The sequence below is a fragment of the Taudactylus pleione genome, unplaced genomic scaffold, assembly GCF_031769625.1.
Source record: "Taudactylus pleione unplaced genomic scaffold, aTauple2 ptg001336l, whole genome shotgun sequence".
Lineage (NCBI taxonomy): Eukaryota > Metazoa > Chordata > Amphibia > Anura > Myobatrachidae > Taudactylus > Taudactylus pleione.
Window position 1 is genome coordinate 204,793 of NW_028285736.1, and position 16,930 is coordinate 221,722.

Genomic DNA, 16,930 nt, shown 5'->3' on the forward strand with positions numbered 1-16,930 from the left:
ATAAATCTTTGGTTTCGCCCCCAGGTCACCCAATAATTCTGGGGTAAATTCTCTGGCCTCTAACCTCTCATTTTACATTGATTAGTTTCTCCAACCTCAGGTTACCATTCTGAAATCTTACATCAGAGACACCACTCATTTTTTAAGTCTAATACAGAATATCACTTGGCAGGACATGTATGCATTTTTGACACTAGATGTGTCAGCTTTATAAACCAACATTCCACATGGACTGGGTGTTTCCACAATTAAATCAAAACTATTTAAAGATAATGACCTCACAGAGGACCATCAAAAATGTATCATTGAGTGTATAAATTTCACTCTCCATCACAATTATTTTTTATTTCAAAATAAATATTATTTATAAACAATGGGGACTGATATGGGCGCCAGGTTTGCGCCCAGTTATGAAAACCTCTACATGGGCGACTTTGAGTCTTCCCATGTGGAGGGGCGCCCTGGGCTGCGAACCTGGTGCTCTAAGGTCAATACATAGACGACCGATTCATAATATGGAATGGTCCAATGGAAACAGCTATTTCATTTGTGGAATATCTCAATTTAAATGCATATTACTTAAATTTTACATATACATATAACAGGTCCACTATAAATTTTTTGGACATTACACTAGAAATTCGAGGTAATACTATAGTAACATCGACATTCTGTAAACCGACGGATGCCAACAACTACTTAAATTTTTCAGTAGTCACCACAGACCATGGAAAACCAATATACCGAGGTGGCAATTACTGAGAGGAACTGCTCTGACCAAGAAATTTTTAATAGACAAGCAGAGACTATGATTAATCACTTTAGAGAGAGATTTTACCCAGAATCATTATAACAAAAAGCATTACAGGATACAAAGAACCTTAGTCAGCTAGATCTACTACAATAAAAGGGAAGAACAGGGAAAACTCATGTGGGGTAGGGGAAGAAGCACTATTATATGTTTCTAAGTATAATTGTAAGTCAGCAGAGATTAAAAATACTATCATAAGAAATTATTCTATCTTAAAATGTGATCCCATTCTTAGAACTAACATTCCAAGTAAACCTACGGTAATCTATAAAAAGAATAAAAATTTAAAGAGCATCTTAGTACAGTACCTAGCTTTCTGAGGAATATGCCTAAAAAACAGTTTACCACCAAGGAACAATGGTTACCAAGCAGACCAGAAGGTTTCTTTAAATGTGGGAAAAACCAGTGCATTACTTGCAAACATGTCCACAAGGTACATAACAAATTTACGCCTTCATCTAGAGAGATTCAAATTACATGAAACAGTTCATGAACTGTGACACCGATTTTGTAATATATTTATTATTTTGCAACTGTCCACTTTATTATGTGGGCCGTACTACAAGGCCTCTTAAAAAGAGGTTCTTGGAACATAGACGAAATGTCATAAATTGCAAAACGGATCATAGCGTTTCCAGATACTTTATGAAATGTCATAACAGCAAAGAGGATTGCTTAAGAATTGTGGGCCTAGAGCATGTAAAGAGTACTGATCGTGGGGGAGATCGCTATCAACATCTGTGTCAACAGGAACTGTACTGGATGTTTAAGCTCAATACCATCTCTCCTGAGGGTCTGAATGGGGCGGTGGAATAGAACTGTGTTGTTTAGAGAAGAAATGTGGGACATGGATGCAGTATTTTAGGGACTATGCGGGCCCACTATCCTGCACCGTGCCCCGCACCACCTCGTTTGCTCCAGACACTACCTCATTACTCTAGAATACTATAATATTGGATTACACTGGCCTCCTGGCCTGTTTACCCTACCCACTATTATCCATCAGTAATGGGGTCTATACAGATCTATATAAACAGCACAACATGTGATCATCAAACGTCTTTATGTAAAAGGATTTACATCTAACAAAAGAATATTATTGTTTAGTGTCACCATTATTCTTTATTTTCAAATGCAGCACCATAGGGGAGACGGTATGTTAGGCGTATGTTCTTGGTACCATCGCCCCACACCCTGTCATTTTACACCTGTGGAACAAAGTCACACTATATAAGAATATCTTTTCACATGCAACATTGAGAATGACTCTCATTAGGATTTTTACTAAGAGAGGTCCATATGAATAACTTCACAATAATTATCAGTACTACATACTTTATTACCCATGTCTTCAGTACAAACAAGATTATATATTACCCTATTTGTAATGCATATAAAAGAGAAGACTATATATTGTCTATACAATTTTAGAAAGGGGTATACAGTATGTCCCAAAAATAATAATTTATGTTTCTAACAACTATATATCCTTTGGTTGTTGATACCATTTTTTGACTTTTATTTTCATTTTTATTTTAATTAAATTAAATTGCTAAGAGTACTAAGGATCGCTGCATTATCCAGTGGGGAAATAACTTTGTATATAAACAATAAGATCTAACAATTTTATTTGTGATCCTTATACACTGTTTTATATTTTAATTTGAATTATTCTAACTTTTATGCTTCTTCGATTATTTTCTATATACTATAGCAAAGTTAAAAGTAAGGGTGCATTTGCACAACATCTTTTTCCTTAGGATTATGTGAGAACCTCACCCACAGCTGATTACTATGCTACTAATTAGGTAGTCTCCAGAACCTTTCAGTTAGTCATTATGAAAGCAGGTATTTATATCAGGAGTACCTGGAGACATTCCTCTCTTACTGCCTCTGACGAAGCTGTTAACAGGGAAACGTGTTAGGCAACTCACTGAAGGGTGGTTGGCATAAGCAACTTGCCCAAAACCTTCTTTCATCAATTCTAAGAACTGAGCGGTCAGCTTTCCAGGACACCCCACGGGCTTTCACCAGTGACCGGCATCAAGTGGATTATTGCACACACGGAGCTTTCTGGGACATACCTACCATTGGAAAGAGGAGTCTGCTACGCGTGCATTGCATTTAGCCGCATATCACCAGACTTTCCCCTCCAGGCAGGGTATTCCGCAGACTACAGCTGCCAAACTCCATTCAACGCCACGTACTACATGGTTTGGGACGGATTTGAATACAGAGCTGCCGCATAAACCACAGAGCTCACAGGCACCTTAATCCTCCAACACGAGAGATTGCCCCTAATGGCAGAGACAATCGCCACTGACCGCACAGCAGCCCAAGCCTCCCATTCACCCGCTCCACTCTGTGACTACACCAGGGATAATACAGGTATTTACCCCAGGTAACTATCCCCCCACCTGGATGTGAGACATCAACTACCTGCATATCAGAGGGCTGGCACAGGGGCAACTCACGGTGACTCCATATATCCCATTTGGCTCTTACACATTGGGTCATTTTTCCTGAGCCCACTTCATTCAAACTCACCAGTACACTTTGTTACCAACAGGAATTGCTACTATTGCTTTTGGACATAAACTTGTTATATAAGATATTTTATCTGAACATATGTAAGTTTCTTTACCCTTTCTAAACAGCATTCACCCTTCAGTGCTACCACTACATGCATCAGCTGTGACTTTTTTTTATAGTTTTGTATATGTGGGGATTTTTTCCTCTTTTTATATGTGTTCTATAACTGTACACGTTTTTGATATTACAATATTTCATCAATGTATGAATAAATAACCTTCTCTATTGATTGCATGCTTCAAGCGCTGCTTATTTTCTTGCATATTTCTTTAAATCTTTTCAGCAGCTACAAATTGACTTTAATATTCCTAATACAGCATTTTTTCGGTACTTGCAATTACGACATGCTGTACATACACAATTTGCCTGTGCTTCTCCTGTACTCTCCCCATCTCCTGTTAAGTCCATAGTATAGGGTGTCTTCTATCTATGCAGTTCTCAATGATAGAATATTTCCAGAATTGCTTATACCCCTTAGGCTAAAATGGGACAGAGATTTGGGCCAACTCTCTGATGAACATTGGTCTCAAATATTAAGTTCAATTAAATACACTACACCCTGTGTTAGGTATCAACAGGTAAATTTTTATGTCCTGCATAGTGTATCGTACACCTGTTTTTTTGCACCGTGCTGGTCTTAGGGATGATTCTATCTGTCCTAGATGTAGGGAGGAGAATGCTGGTTTCTGGCACCTGCTATGGGAATGCCCGCTAGTTCATATATTTTGGGATCATGTTTGGAGGGACATCTTGATAACGGACCCCTCTCTACCGAGCTTCAGCCCTGAAATTTGCTTGTTCGGACTTGACCTGGAGGAAACACACTCCCTGATATTATACCGTTATGTTGTGTGTCTTTCTAAACTGGCCAAGGTAATTGTAGCCCGAAGGTGGTTTGCATTTGACCCTCCTGATGTGCTTAATTGGAGAATCTTGGTGGGTGATGTGATTAGACACGGAAAGCATATGTTCAAATCCCGTAATACTATGTCTAAATTTCATGACAAATGGGATAGATGGTGCCATTCAAGATTGGGCAGAGCTAACTATTCTTCCCTTTTTTCCATTTTGGGTGGGATGTGTGTGCCTGGGCTCGGGCAAAGATAATCGACTTATCCAAATATATCGTGCTTTCCGTGATATAAGAATATCTATGTTCTTTAATCACTGATATTGTATGTTCTGTATATTGAGGCGATTTTTTTTATACCTGCTTTGTTGATTTTTGTATATTGTCTGATGAACAGATATTTTCTGTCTATTTGTATCATATGTATGATTTATCATATATGTAACTGAAGACTTTATTTTGTTTGTATTTTTGTAAATTTTGGAAATTTGTTTTTCAATAAAAATTGCTCGATTCAAAAAAAAAAAAATCATTGGGCACAGGCAGGGATCTATGTATACTCAATGTTGGATAGGTCAGGACCTTCTCCTTTGTGTGTGCGACTAGATCTTCATAAAGCATGAAGGCTTCACCAATAACTATCCCGTGCTGGATTTCCTTTGTTTTTCTCATGGGTGAGGGGAAATATTGAGTTTCAAGGGCAGCACATTACATTGCTTAACTGCAAATAAAGGGATCTAGAACAATTACATCAATAATATTACATTTATAGAGAGATGCAGTATTTATCTATAAAATACATATCACATGCCATTTAAAATAAGACTAAACATCAATATAGTTATACAAATTTAACAAAACATAGGGAAATAACAATGAAAATAATATTTATAATAACGTACAGAAAGTATTGTATTTTATTGTACTTCAAAGAAGTGACCTGAATGCAGATAGGCGACCAAAATGGCAAAGGTGTGACATTGATGGTAATGTGCGGCCTTGTAGGTGGTATGCAGCCTTGAGGGTCGAGGTGCGGCCTTGTCGGTGGTATGTGGCCTTGAGGGCCGAGTTGCAGCTTTAGTGGCAAGGTGCAGCCTTGAGGGCCAAGGTGGTATGTGGCCTTGAAGGCTGAGGACCAGGCTACAAATGGAGGCCGATAGATGGGTATGCCACAGGTGCAGTAAGCCCGAAGGCAAAGGTCAGGCTTGAGATGAAAGCCAACTTGCTGTGAACTTCCCGAATGCTGGTGGCACTGCTCTGGATAACTGCAGCGAGTGAACGATTAGATGTTCCATGGGAGTCACAGCTATGCAGAAGTCTCACACTATGAAAAGGTATACTGACAGGGAATACGACTGATAGGAACCGGAATACACATGCTAAGCGTACGCTATAACCAGCAAGATGGTGCAGAACCGGCAGGCTTTTAAAAGATATTGCACCAATAACAAGGAAAGCTGGAGATTAGCTAATGACCAACAGCTGAGCCAGTGTCCATCATCCAGTGGTCCCAGAAGTATGTGGCTGCCTGGCGTCCTGACCTCCCAGCAGGCGTCATCCCAGTTCGGCATCTATGTTGCCTGGTAACAGAGGAGGCTGTCTGAAGCTGCGGCAGAAGAACATGGCGTCCCGGAAAGGGAGCGAGAAGGTAACATGCTGCGATGGCGGCTTTGTGGCAGCATCCAAAACACCTCCTGACGGCATAGACATTGAAATCTGTCATTGCCCCTGGGATAGTTCATAATAAAATATTATACATTTGTATTGCATCTTTATCTAACCCTATATTTATTGTTAAGATTTCCCTAGCCCTGTACATCCACCCTCTTTTTATATTAATGGCACACATCCCAATTATCTGTGGATGGATAACTTAAAATGTTGTAATACTGTGTGACTGGAGTGTTGCTATAACCCTGTTGTGTGTCAGCTCATACAACAAGAGATATGGTAAGAACCTACCTTTGTTATCTCTGTTTCTATGAAGTCCTTAGGGTCCACAGGGATACCTTGGGGGTATAGGTGAGTTGGAACAACCGGGCACCACGCAGTTAAAAACTTCATCCTCCCAGGATGCATCAGGCTCCCCTCCTATACCCCGCCCCCAGGCCAAGGCACCTTAAGTTACGTACTAAGACATAGGCTGGAGGAGGAGAAAAAGAGAAGAAAGTCTGGCACACACAAGAATCTCATTTCACACAAAGGAGACAGAAGACTGGTGACCAGAACAACACCATACTGAAGCACAGGGTGACAGGGCGGGCGCCCTGTGGACCCTAAGGACTTCATAGAAACAGAGATAAAGGTTAGTTCTTATAATTTCTCGTTTTCTACATCAGGGTTCTTAGGGATCCACAGGGATACCTTGGGGATGCCCCAAAGCAGCATCTGTCAAGGGTGGGGACGCTCCTGTGCAGAAAGAGAATCCACCTCCCGAAGGAAGCATCCTGAGAGGCAAATGTATCAAAAGCATAATACCTCACAAAGGTCTGGACAGAAGACCACGTGGCCGCCTTACACGGCTGAACAGCCGGGGTGCCATGCCGAGCTGCCCACGAGGGACCCACAGACCGAGTACAATGAGCAGTCACAGAGGGCAGCGCTGGAATGCACTCATGAGTATAAGCCTCAGATATCGCCATGCGAATCCACCAGGACAAAGTTTGCTTATTGGCCGGCCATCCCTTCTTGTGGAAACCATAGCTGTAAACTATTAGAAATCCACTGAGCCCAGGGGTTCAAATGGAGGTCCTTGTAGAGCCCTCAGGACCACAGGCAAATTCCAAGGAGCCACTGGAGGGAAAAAGGGAGGCTGAATGCAAAGGACCCCCTGCATAAAGGTGCGGATATCAGGAAGAGGAGCAATCCTACACTGAAACCACACCGTCAGGGCAGAAACCTGCACCCTTAAGGTGGCGAGGCAGAGACCCTGATCCAAGCCTGCCAAGGCTAGAACTCTGGATATCCGAAATGCCAGAGGATCATACCCTTTAGGGTGACACCATTCAAAATAGGTATGCCACACCCTGTGGTAAATCCTGGCCGAAGCAGGCTTTCTAGCCCTGAGCATGGTGTTCACCATGGAGCTGGAGAAACCCTTCGACCTTAGGAGGGATGTCTCAAGAGCCACGCCGTCAAAGACAGGTGACCCAGATCTGGGTTAAGACAAGGACCCTGAGACAACAGATCCAGGTATTGAGGCAACAGCAACGGAGTGTCGATGGAGAGACTCCAAAGATCTCAGTACCAGTGACGTCTGAGCCACGTTGGAGCTACCAGCAGGATTGTGCCTCTTTCTTGCTTGAACTTTTGAAGTACTCAAGAAAGAACAGAGGAAACAGGTACGCAAACTGGAAGGTCCACTGTACCGACAGAGCATCTACCAGAAGAGCCTCTGCGTCTCTTGTTCGGGACCCATACACCAGCAGCTTGCGGTTGTGTCTAGGAGGCCATAAGGTCTATTTTGGGTAGGCCCCACCTGTCCACTAGGAGCTGAAATACTTCCTGGTAAAGAGACCATTCCTCTGGATGCATGTTGTGATGGCTGAGGAAGTCCACTTCCCAGTTGAGTACTCCTGGGATGAACACTGCCGAAATGGCTGGGAGTTTGCCTTCCGCCCAAGTCAGAATTCAGAATACCTCTTTTAGTGCTGCCTGACTTCGAGTTCCTCCTTGACGATTTATGTAAGCCACCGTGGTGGCGTTGTCTGACTGAATCTGCATGGGTTTCCCGCGAAGAATGAGTCGTGCCTGTTGTAGAGCTTTGAAAACTGCTCGCAGTTCCAATATGTTGATTGGAAAGGCAGACTCAGTCAACATCCATTGGCCTTGAAACACGTGTGGACCTGTCACAGTGCCCCACCCCCGGAGACAGGTGTCCATCGTCAGAAGGACCCAGTCCGGGATCCAAAAAAGGCATCCCTTGTCAAGATGAGACATCTGTAGCCACCAGGTCAGAGACAGACGTACCTCCAGAAAAAGCACTATCATTTGTGTCTTTAACCTATGGGGCAATGCATCCCATCTGGAGAGGATTAACTTCTACAGAAGTCTTGAATGAACTGAGCATACTCCACCATGTCTAACGTCGACACCATGGATCCCAGTAGTGAATGGACACTCGGCGACTGTGCAGGCAATTGCGAATCCTTGTCTGCAACAGAGATCTTTTCCTCTGTCAAAAAGATCCTCTGCTGTTGAGAGTCCAACAGTGCCCCGAGATGGAACATCCTCAGAGGAGTTAGGGAGGACTTCTTCCAATTTATCAGCCAGCCATGAGCCTGCAACACCGATATTGTCAGTTGCAGATGGCAGTGAAGTACCTCTGGAGACCCGGCTAACAGTAGGAGGTCATCCAGGTAAGGTAATAGGCACAGATGGGCTGCCATAACCGCCATGACTTGGTAAACACTTTGGAGCTGTAGAGGCCAAATGGTAATGCCTGAAACTGGTAATGTTGGTTTGCCACTGCAAATCTGAGGAAACAGATGAGTGGAAGCAATCGGCATGTGCAGGTAGGCATCCTGAATATCCAGACACCATAAAATCCCCAGGTTCCACAGCCAATATAATGGAACGCAGGATTTCCATCCTGAACCGAGGTACCCTCAGAAACTTTTTTAGGGACTTAAGGTTGAGGATAGGATGGTACGATCCATTTTTTTTGTACCAGAAAGAGGTTGGAGTAATAACCCGTCCCCCTTTGGGGTAACGGGACCGGCACTACAACCCCTGCCTGGAGCATAGAGTGCACTACCTTGTGGATTTCCAGAGCCTTCTCCTGGTGTGAATGAAGGTCTGTGGTAAAGAACTGATGGGGGGGCCTTTTGCGGAAGGAGGGCATAGCTGTGAGACCACTTCCCTTACCCAAGTGTCTGTGGTGGTCTGGCACCAGCACTGGGTGAACTGAAGAAGTCGGCCTCCCACCTTGGAGTCCCCCAAGAGGAGGCCCTTCCCGTCAGGCTGAGGGTTTGTCATCGGGCTTAGCCGCCGGATGTCTGGTGCTCCAAGCTTGGTTCCTGGGCTTTTCAGCCATCTTGGCACCTGATGGTCTCGAAATGAACTGCACTTTAGTCTTACCTTGAGCTTGATAGAACTGAAAGGACGAGGTCACAGACCCTGATGGAGTCGGAGCTGAAGGTAGACATGCAGATTTTGCTGCCGCCAGCGTATCCACAAATCTGTCTAAGTCAGGACCAAACAGGACCTGACCATTATACGGTAAACATTCCAAGCCCTTCTTGGAATCTGCATCTGCTCTCCAACAGCGTAACCACAGGGAGCGTCGAGCTGAAATTGCCTAGAAGCAGGCTAACATCCAAGGGTGCCTCATTAATGTGCCCACTAGCACAATTTACCCACTGGTAGCCCCTGAAGACAATGACACTTCCAAGGCATCCTTTTTCCTTGGCTCTGGGCACCCAGCAGACAGCCATAGCCAGTCTGGTGGCCCCAACAGCGAGGGATTAAATTGATTTCAGACATACCTCCACCTTGTGGTCCATAGTATCTTTCAGAGAGGACATGGAAGGCATAGGTAGGGTCGCTCTCTTCACCAAGCGCATTACGTGAGAATCCATCTAAGGGTGGAGTTTCCCATTTAGTGAAATAATCCTCCGCAAAAGGGTAGGCATATGCCAAAATGTCGATGAGGCTGAAACCCCTTCCCAGCAACAGTGCTTTTAACATCCTTAAAGTAAGCATATGTAGGCTTAGCCACAGGTAGGTCTTTGTCCTCAATCACCATGCCCATATGGACCACCCGTATGAGGCCTGGAATATATCTTAGACTTCGGAGGGGGTTCAGAATCAGATAAGTCAAGAATTTCACCATCATCTGACGTCATGTCATTCTCCTCATAATGTGTAGACTGGGATGAGAATAATAGCCTTTTAGCAGGCTGAAGCAGTGATTCGGGCAAAATCTCTGTTCGGTTTTGTACCGTGGTAGACAGAGTTCACCTAATAGGTTTCCGGAGATACTTGAGGTGTATGCTGAGGGGGACATTGTGCCACCAACATCTGCCCGGGGTACCCCTGCAAGGGAGCTGGGACCAATGGCTGCTGCGTGAATCCTATGGAGCAATACACGGGCAGAGCCGGTAAGCGTCCCGCTAGGGCTTTTAACACCTGAGCAAGACAGGCCCAAGGGGGCTCCTCAGTAGCACAGGATACTGTAGAGGGACCTGGGAAAGCACATGTAGCACACAAGTCTACCCTATCCCTATTTTCTTCCCCAATTCCTGCCTTACATCTGACACAGGAAAGCAGGACAGGTGCAGAGATCTGCACAGACTCCTCACTACCTGACATGGCAGCAGACACAGTGTATGTGACACTATACACAGAAAAAAAAAAACTATCTGTGATACAATTGACCCCCCCCCCCCTGAATAGCACCTGTACTGTAGGGGTCTGTTGTAAAGAGAAAAAGGGACAGTTAAAATGGCTGACAGACAAAAGAAATATACAGGTAGACAGCACTAGCATAAGTCACATACAATGCAGAATAGCCTGCTATAATGGCGCTTACCGTCAACTACACAGGCTCTGTACATGGTAGGACCAAGAGCTACATAACTGACCTCGCTAACGTGGACGGGTATGCAGAGGGGGACCCGGCTCCGCACTGCTGAAGGCTGTGACAGGCTGTAGAAAATTGCAGCCAGAGCTCAGAAATAAGAAGCTGGGAGAGTATAGCCAGCGCGCCAGATCGCAGTGGAATGGTGCGCTATGCAGTGGGTGAGGAGTTGGCTGTTCAACAGGGAAGGCATCCTCCCCTGGCCTGCAGTTAACCCCAGGGACGCCGGAGCGTTCCGCTCTGCGCCGGTCCTCTTGTCCCTGGTGGTCTAGTGGCAGCGCAGGACTCAGTCCCTGGCTCCAGGAGGGCACTTCCCCAGGGAGACCCTAGCCCTGGGGAATAAAAAGCGTGACTGTGATGGCAAGAATCTACCACGGGTGCCCGCTACTTACCAAATCCCCGGGCGTCCGGCCACAGTAAGGGATCCTCCAGGGTCCCTGCTAGTAAGAACCCCGGAAGCCTGCCGAGATGCCCAGATCAGTACTGGGGTCTCGGCGCCAGCGGGGTGACAGAGCGGCGGTGTGGACATCCACAGTACTGCCTGGGGGCGGAGTATAGGAGGGGAGCCTGGTGCATCCCGGGAGGATGACATTTTTAACTGCATGGCGCCCGGTTGTCCCAACTCACCTATACCCCCAAGGTATCCCTGTGGATACCTAAGGACCCTGATGTAGAAAAATGCTTTTCTCTTGTGTGAGATCTCATGTCTACAAAGATGTGATTTAACTGTAAACCATTTTCCACACTCAGAACATGGAAATAGTTTCTCACCTGTATGACTTCTCTGATGTGTAACAAGATTTGATTTAACTGCAAAACATTTTCCACACTGAGAACATGGAAATGGTTTCTCACCTGTGTGACTTCTCTGATGCTTAACAAGATTTGATTTAACTGCAAAACATTTCCCACACTGAGAACATGGAAATGGTTTCTCACCTGTGTGATTTCTCTGATGTAGAATTAGATTCGATTTCCGTGTAAAACATTTTCCACACTCAGAGCATGGAAATGGTTTCTCACCTGTGTGAATACTCTGATGTGTAATACAATCTGATTTCCGTGTAAAACTTTTCCTACACACAGAGCATTCAAATGGCCTCTCACCTGTATGACTTCTCTGATGTGCAACAAAATCTGATTTAACTGTAAACCATTTTCCACACTCAGAACATGGAAATAGTTTCTCACCTGTATGACTTCTCTGATGTGTAACAAGATTTGATTTAACTGCAAAACATTTTCCACACTGAGAACATGGAAATGGTCTCTCACCTGTGTGACTTCTCTGATGCTTAACAAGATATGATTGATCTCTAAAACATCTCCCACACTCAGAGCATAGAAATGGTTTCTCACCTGTGTGATTTCTCTGATGTAGAATTAGATTTGATTTCTGTGTGAAACATTTCCTACACTCAGAGCATGGAAATGATTTCTCACCTGTGTGACATCTCTGATGTGTAATTAGATTTGGTTTCTGTGTAAAACATTTCCCACACTCAGAGCATGAAAATGGCTTCTCCCCTGTGTGACATCTCTGATGTATAACAAGATCCGATTTCCGTGTAAAACATTTCCTACACTCAGAACATGGAAATGGCTTCTCACCTGTATGACTTCTCTCATGTATAACTAAACGTGATTTCTGTTTAAAACATTTCCCACAAACAGAACACGGAAATAATTTATCAGGTGCATAAGCTGCACTGTGTCTAACAAAAGCTGAGGTATCAAGAGACCAGTCCTGATAATTATAAGCATCAGATGATATATCTGCACTCTGAGGTACTGGATGTATATTTAGCGTAACATGATTATCTCCTGGAGATTCCTGTGTGATGTTATCTTCTATTTTAAGATCTGTAGACAAGATGAGATCTTCCTCCAAGTCATTCCTGCATGTGCTTCCATCTGAATAATAATAACAACACAGTTATTGTATTTCCAGCAGAGTTCTTTATACAGCGCACACATATTACACAGCACTTTACAGAGAATATTTGGCCAATCACATCAGTCCCTACAATTTATATTCTCTCCCATATCTACATGCACTCACATTATGGTTAAATTCTGTCAGAAGCCAATTAACCTACCAGCATGATTTTTTGGGGAAACACATACAAACTCCACACAGCACCTTGGCTGGGAATTGAACTCATGAACTCAGTGCTGTGGGGCAGCAATATTAACCATTACACCACCATGTTACTATTATGAAGGGGTTTGGCTGTTTAATTTACAAGTATGAGCTATGACCACATTATTTCATTTCCAAATGAACCAACAATAAATAAGACTCTTTGAACAGATAACATTCCACACCCACATTATCAGCACATGTCATAGACCCAGCCCCAGGGACAGGCAGATGGCACATCCAATGTATATCTCCCCCCAAATGCAGTCTTTGCTGGGTAACGTTCCCTAGCCATCATCACAGAGCAGGAAGCCTCATTAGCCAGTGACATTGGTGAACCATAATATCCATCTAGACCGCTCTCACACACACACACGGGAAACTTGTGGGCGAATTACCAACAACTGCGTCCACACTGCACAAAGTTCTCCAGGTGAATATATATGTAGAAAAAGCAGCTTCTATATGGTCCTCTGGTCATAGTCAGGGAGAGTAGCCCCACCAGAGCCATGTTACTAACTTAGGGTAATGAGTCACTGTATATAACCGCTGAGAGGGAAGGAGAAAGATAGGACAGAGCAACACAGAATGATGGCGGCACAGAGTGGAGGGAGGCAGCAGGACAGGGTAGGAGAATGGTGCAGGGCACAGAGTGGGGGAGGCAGCAGGACAGGGTAGGGGAATGGCGCAGGGCACAGAGGAGGGGAAGCAGCAGGACAGGACAGGGGAATGGCGCAGGGCACAGAGGGGGAGGCAGCAGGACAGGGTAGGGGTATGGCGCAGGGCACAGAGTGGAGGAGGCAGCAGGATAGGGTAGGGGAATGGCGCAGGGCACAGAGTGGAGGAGGCAGCAGGATAGGGTAGAGGAATGACACAGAGCATAGAGCGGGGGAGGCAGCAGGACAGGGTAAAGGAATGGTGCAGGGCACAGAGCGGGGGAGGCAGCAGGACAGGGTAGGGGAATGGTGCAGGGCACAGAGCGGGGTAGGCAGGACAGGGTAGGGGAATGGTGCAGGGCACAGAGTGGGGGAGGCAGCAGGACAGGGTAAGGGAATGGTGCAGGGCACAGAGCAGGGGGAGGCAGCAGGACAGGGTAGGGGAATGGTGCAGAGCACAGAGTGGGGGAGGCAGCAGGACAGGGTAGGGGAATGGTGCAGAGCACAGTGGGGGAGGCAGCAGGGCAGGGTAGGGTAATGGTGCAGGGCACAGAGCGGGGGAGGCAACAGGACTGGGTAGGGGAATGGTGCAGGGCACAGAGTGGAAGAGGCAGCAGGACAGGGTAAAGTATTGGTGCAGGGAACAGAGTGGGGGAGGCAGCAGGACAGGATAGATGGCGCAGGGCATAGAGCAGGAGAGGCAGAAGGACAATATAGGGGAATGGCACAGGGCACAGATGGGCAACAGCAGAAAGAGGAAAAAAGCAGAAGTGCAGAGCAGGGAACAGAAGCAAATCAGTAGGATCATGGATAATGTTACAAGGGGTTTCATCACATTGACCAGTGATTTAATCATTATAGCAATGTCCCCTGCACTGATGTATGATATACACAGAGTGTGGGGAGGAGACTGGTCAGATCTCTGGGCTGGTAACACACAGTGACATGATGTGAGGGGGAGAGGAGGAGTATAATAGGGGCTGATGGCTCCTGATGTATGAGATACACCAGAGAGTGTGGGGAGGAGACTGGTCAGATCTCTGGGCTGGTATCACACAGTGACATGATGTGAGGGGGAGAGGAGGAGTATAATAGTGGCAGAAGAGAGTTTAGAAAGAGATTATTGTACAGACTGAATTATTAACTGAGAAGTAAATTTTGGACTGGGGAAGCAAAGCCACGTAAATTGGGAGTACATACAAACATTCCACATATAAGACACTGGTTAAAATCAAGCCGAACACAATCATCACGGTGTATGGAGAGAATATTTGAGGCTCTTTTGTAATTAGTGTTTATTACTCACCTGTGCTGAAATCTGTAGGGATTTCTTCCTCCTTACACTGCTGATCACCCCTGATATATGTCTCTTCTTCTCCCTCTGTATCTTCTACCTTTATATTAATCACATACGTCTCTTCTTCTCCCTCTATATATTCTGCCTTATTATCAGTCACATACGTCTCTTCTCCTTCTATATCTTCTGCCTTCATATCAGTCACATACGTCTCTTCTTCTTCCTCTATATCTTCTGCCTTTATATCAGTCACATACGTCTCTTCTTCTCCCTCTATATCTTCTGCCTTCATATCAGTCACATACATCTCTTCTTCTCCCTCTATATCTTCTGCCTTCATATCAGTCACATACGTCTCTTCTTCTCCCTCTATATCTTCTGCCTTCATATCAGTCACATACGTCTCTTCTCCCTCTATATCTTCTGCTTTCATATCAGTCACATACGTCTCTTCTTCTCCCTCTATATCTTCTGCCTTCATATCAGTCACACACGTCTCTTCTTCTCCCTCTATATCTTCTGCCTTCATATCAGTCACATACGTCTCTTCTTCTCCCTCTATATCTTCTGCCTTCATATCAGTCACATACGTCTCTTCTCCCTCTATATCTTCTGCCTTCATATCAGTCACATACGTCTCTTCTTCTCCCTCTAGATCTTCTGCCTTCATATTAGTCAGATTTTCACTCTATATAATCCACAAAATAATAAAATAACACTTTAGTAATTTCTGTAGAATATTTATGTATTAGATGCACACAGGTCATATAATGAAACATTGGATTTTTGTACTTGCATTATGAATCCTTCTCTCTCAGTCCTCTGAGGGACACTGGATACTATGAGGTACGGAGTGTGGAAACAGGAGCATGGTCACTTTATATTACCTGGAAACTGTCATACTCCTGCTTATTTCTCTGCCTCATAGTATTCAGTGTCCTCCAAGTAGATGTTAGAGAAAACAGCAAATGATGTGCCTGAAAAGTACTTTTCATTGATGTTCTTTATGGCAGCTCTTACAGTGTGTTAAGTTCCATCTAACTTAGCTAGAGACAGCTTTATAAAAACACAGGCAATAGGATGGTATATAGGGCCTTACTCAGCTCCTGCTGCATTACGTATCCGATCTGCGTTGTCCAATGCAGAATCAGATACTCTGCAGACCATCGGTCGGCTAATAGGGTCATGCAGCCGGCCGTCGCAGCTGCGAAGAAGAGGCCAGGGAATCTCCATCAGCCGACGGAGATCCTGGCCTCTTCCCTCATCCCCAACAGTGGCAACACACCTCCGTTTTGGGTAACGGAGGCTGTCGTCGCCCTCTCCCCACCCACAACCGCGGCAGAGTGTCAATCACTGACAGTCTGCTGACAGTCTCCATGCAGGCTCTCAGACCCGTTCTGCACATGCACAGAATGGGTCTGGTGCCTGGGCAGATTCCTGATCATTGTGCAGTAACATGTACTGCTAAATTAGGCCCATAATGTGGATCCTCATTTCATGTCATGTTTTGTGTAGTATGAGAAGCTGGAAAGAAAGTATCCTGGCTGAGTAGATGTGACAGGTGTAGTGCGAGTCCCCAGCATTATGGAAATTCTTCTGTGCATGTGCAAGTTGTCTGCGTCATCTGACACTGTAAAGTAGGGATGCTAGGTGATTGCTAATGCTATCACAGCTATTCCTGCACACAATGCTAGGCGATAAAGTATACCACTACTTGCTTGTGTTTGATTACATTCTTCTGCTCCTCCTGCTCATACTGTGTATAGATCCTAGCTTGTGTGTGGCTACTCACGTCTTCTCTGATCTTCCTGCTACTGATACAGTGTCTGATCCTGGCTTGTGTGCAACTATTCACCTCTCCTTTAATCCTTCTGCTGATATGTTGTTCCAAACCTGGCTCTGTTCTTGGCTATAATTTAGTGCACTGGCCAATGAACTGAAAAGCTTACACCAGATAGCTGCCTAAGGTCTCTCCTGTTCTTATATATGGCTGCTAGTGTG

The 16,930-nt window shown here is 44.9% G+C and overlaps 1 protein-coding gene across 1 annotated transcript; it reads right to left on the reverse strand.

Moving 5' to 3' along the window:
* Positions 1 to 9,210: 9,210 nt before the first annotated feature.
* LOC148443077 (uncharacterized) lies at positions 9,211 to 15,855 on the reverse strand. Its single transcript, XM_088463265.1, has 4 exons — positions 15,817 to 15,855; positions 11,490 to 12,580; positions 9,740 to 9,942; positions 9,211 to 9,506 (listed from the first exon to the last, which is right to left on the reverse strand). The coding sequence occupies exons 1-4, from the start codon at positions 15,853 to 15,855 to the stop codon at positions 9,211 to 9,213; spliced, it is 1,629 nt and encodes a 542-aa protein (XP_088319391.1).
* Positions 15,856 to 16,930: the final 1,075 nt, after the last annotated feature.

What these genes read in the sequence shown, in the direction of transcription:
- LOC148443077 (XM_088463265.1), bottom strand. Translation starts at nt 15,855, where the DNA reads ATGAGGCAGAGAAATAAGCAGGAGTATGACAGTTTCCAG. An exon ending in AGGAGTATGACAGTTTCCAG is followed by an intron (nt 12,581 to 15,816) that starts GTAATATAAAGT and finishes TATAATTATCAG; the next exon opens with GACTGGTCTCTTGATACCTC. An exon ending in TTCTACATCAGGGTCCTTAG is followed by an intron (nt 9,943 to 11,489) that starts GTATCCACAGGG and finishes GCTTACTTTAAG; the next exon opens with GATGTTAAAAGCACTGTTGC.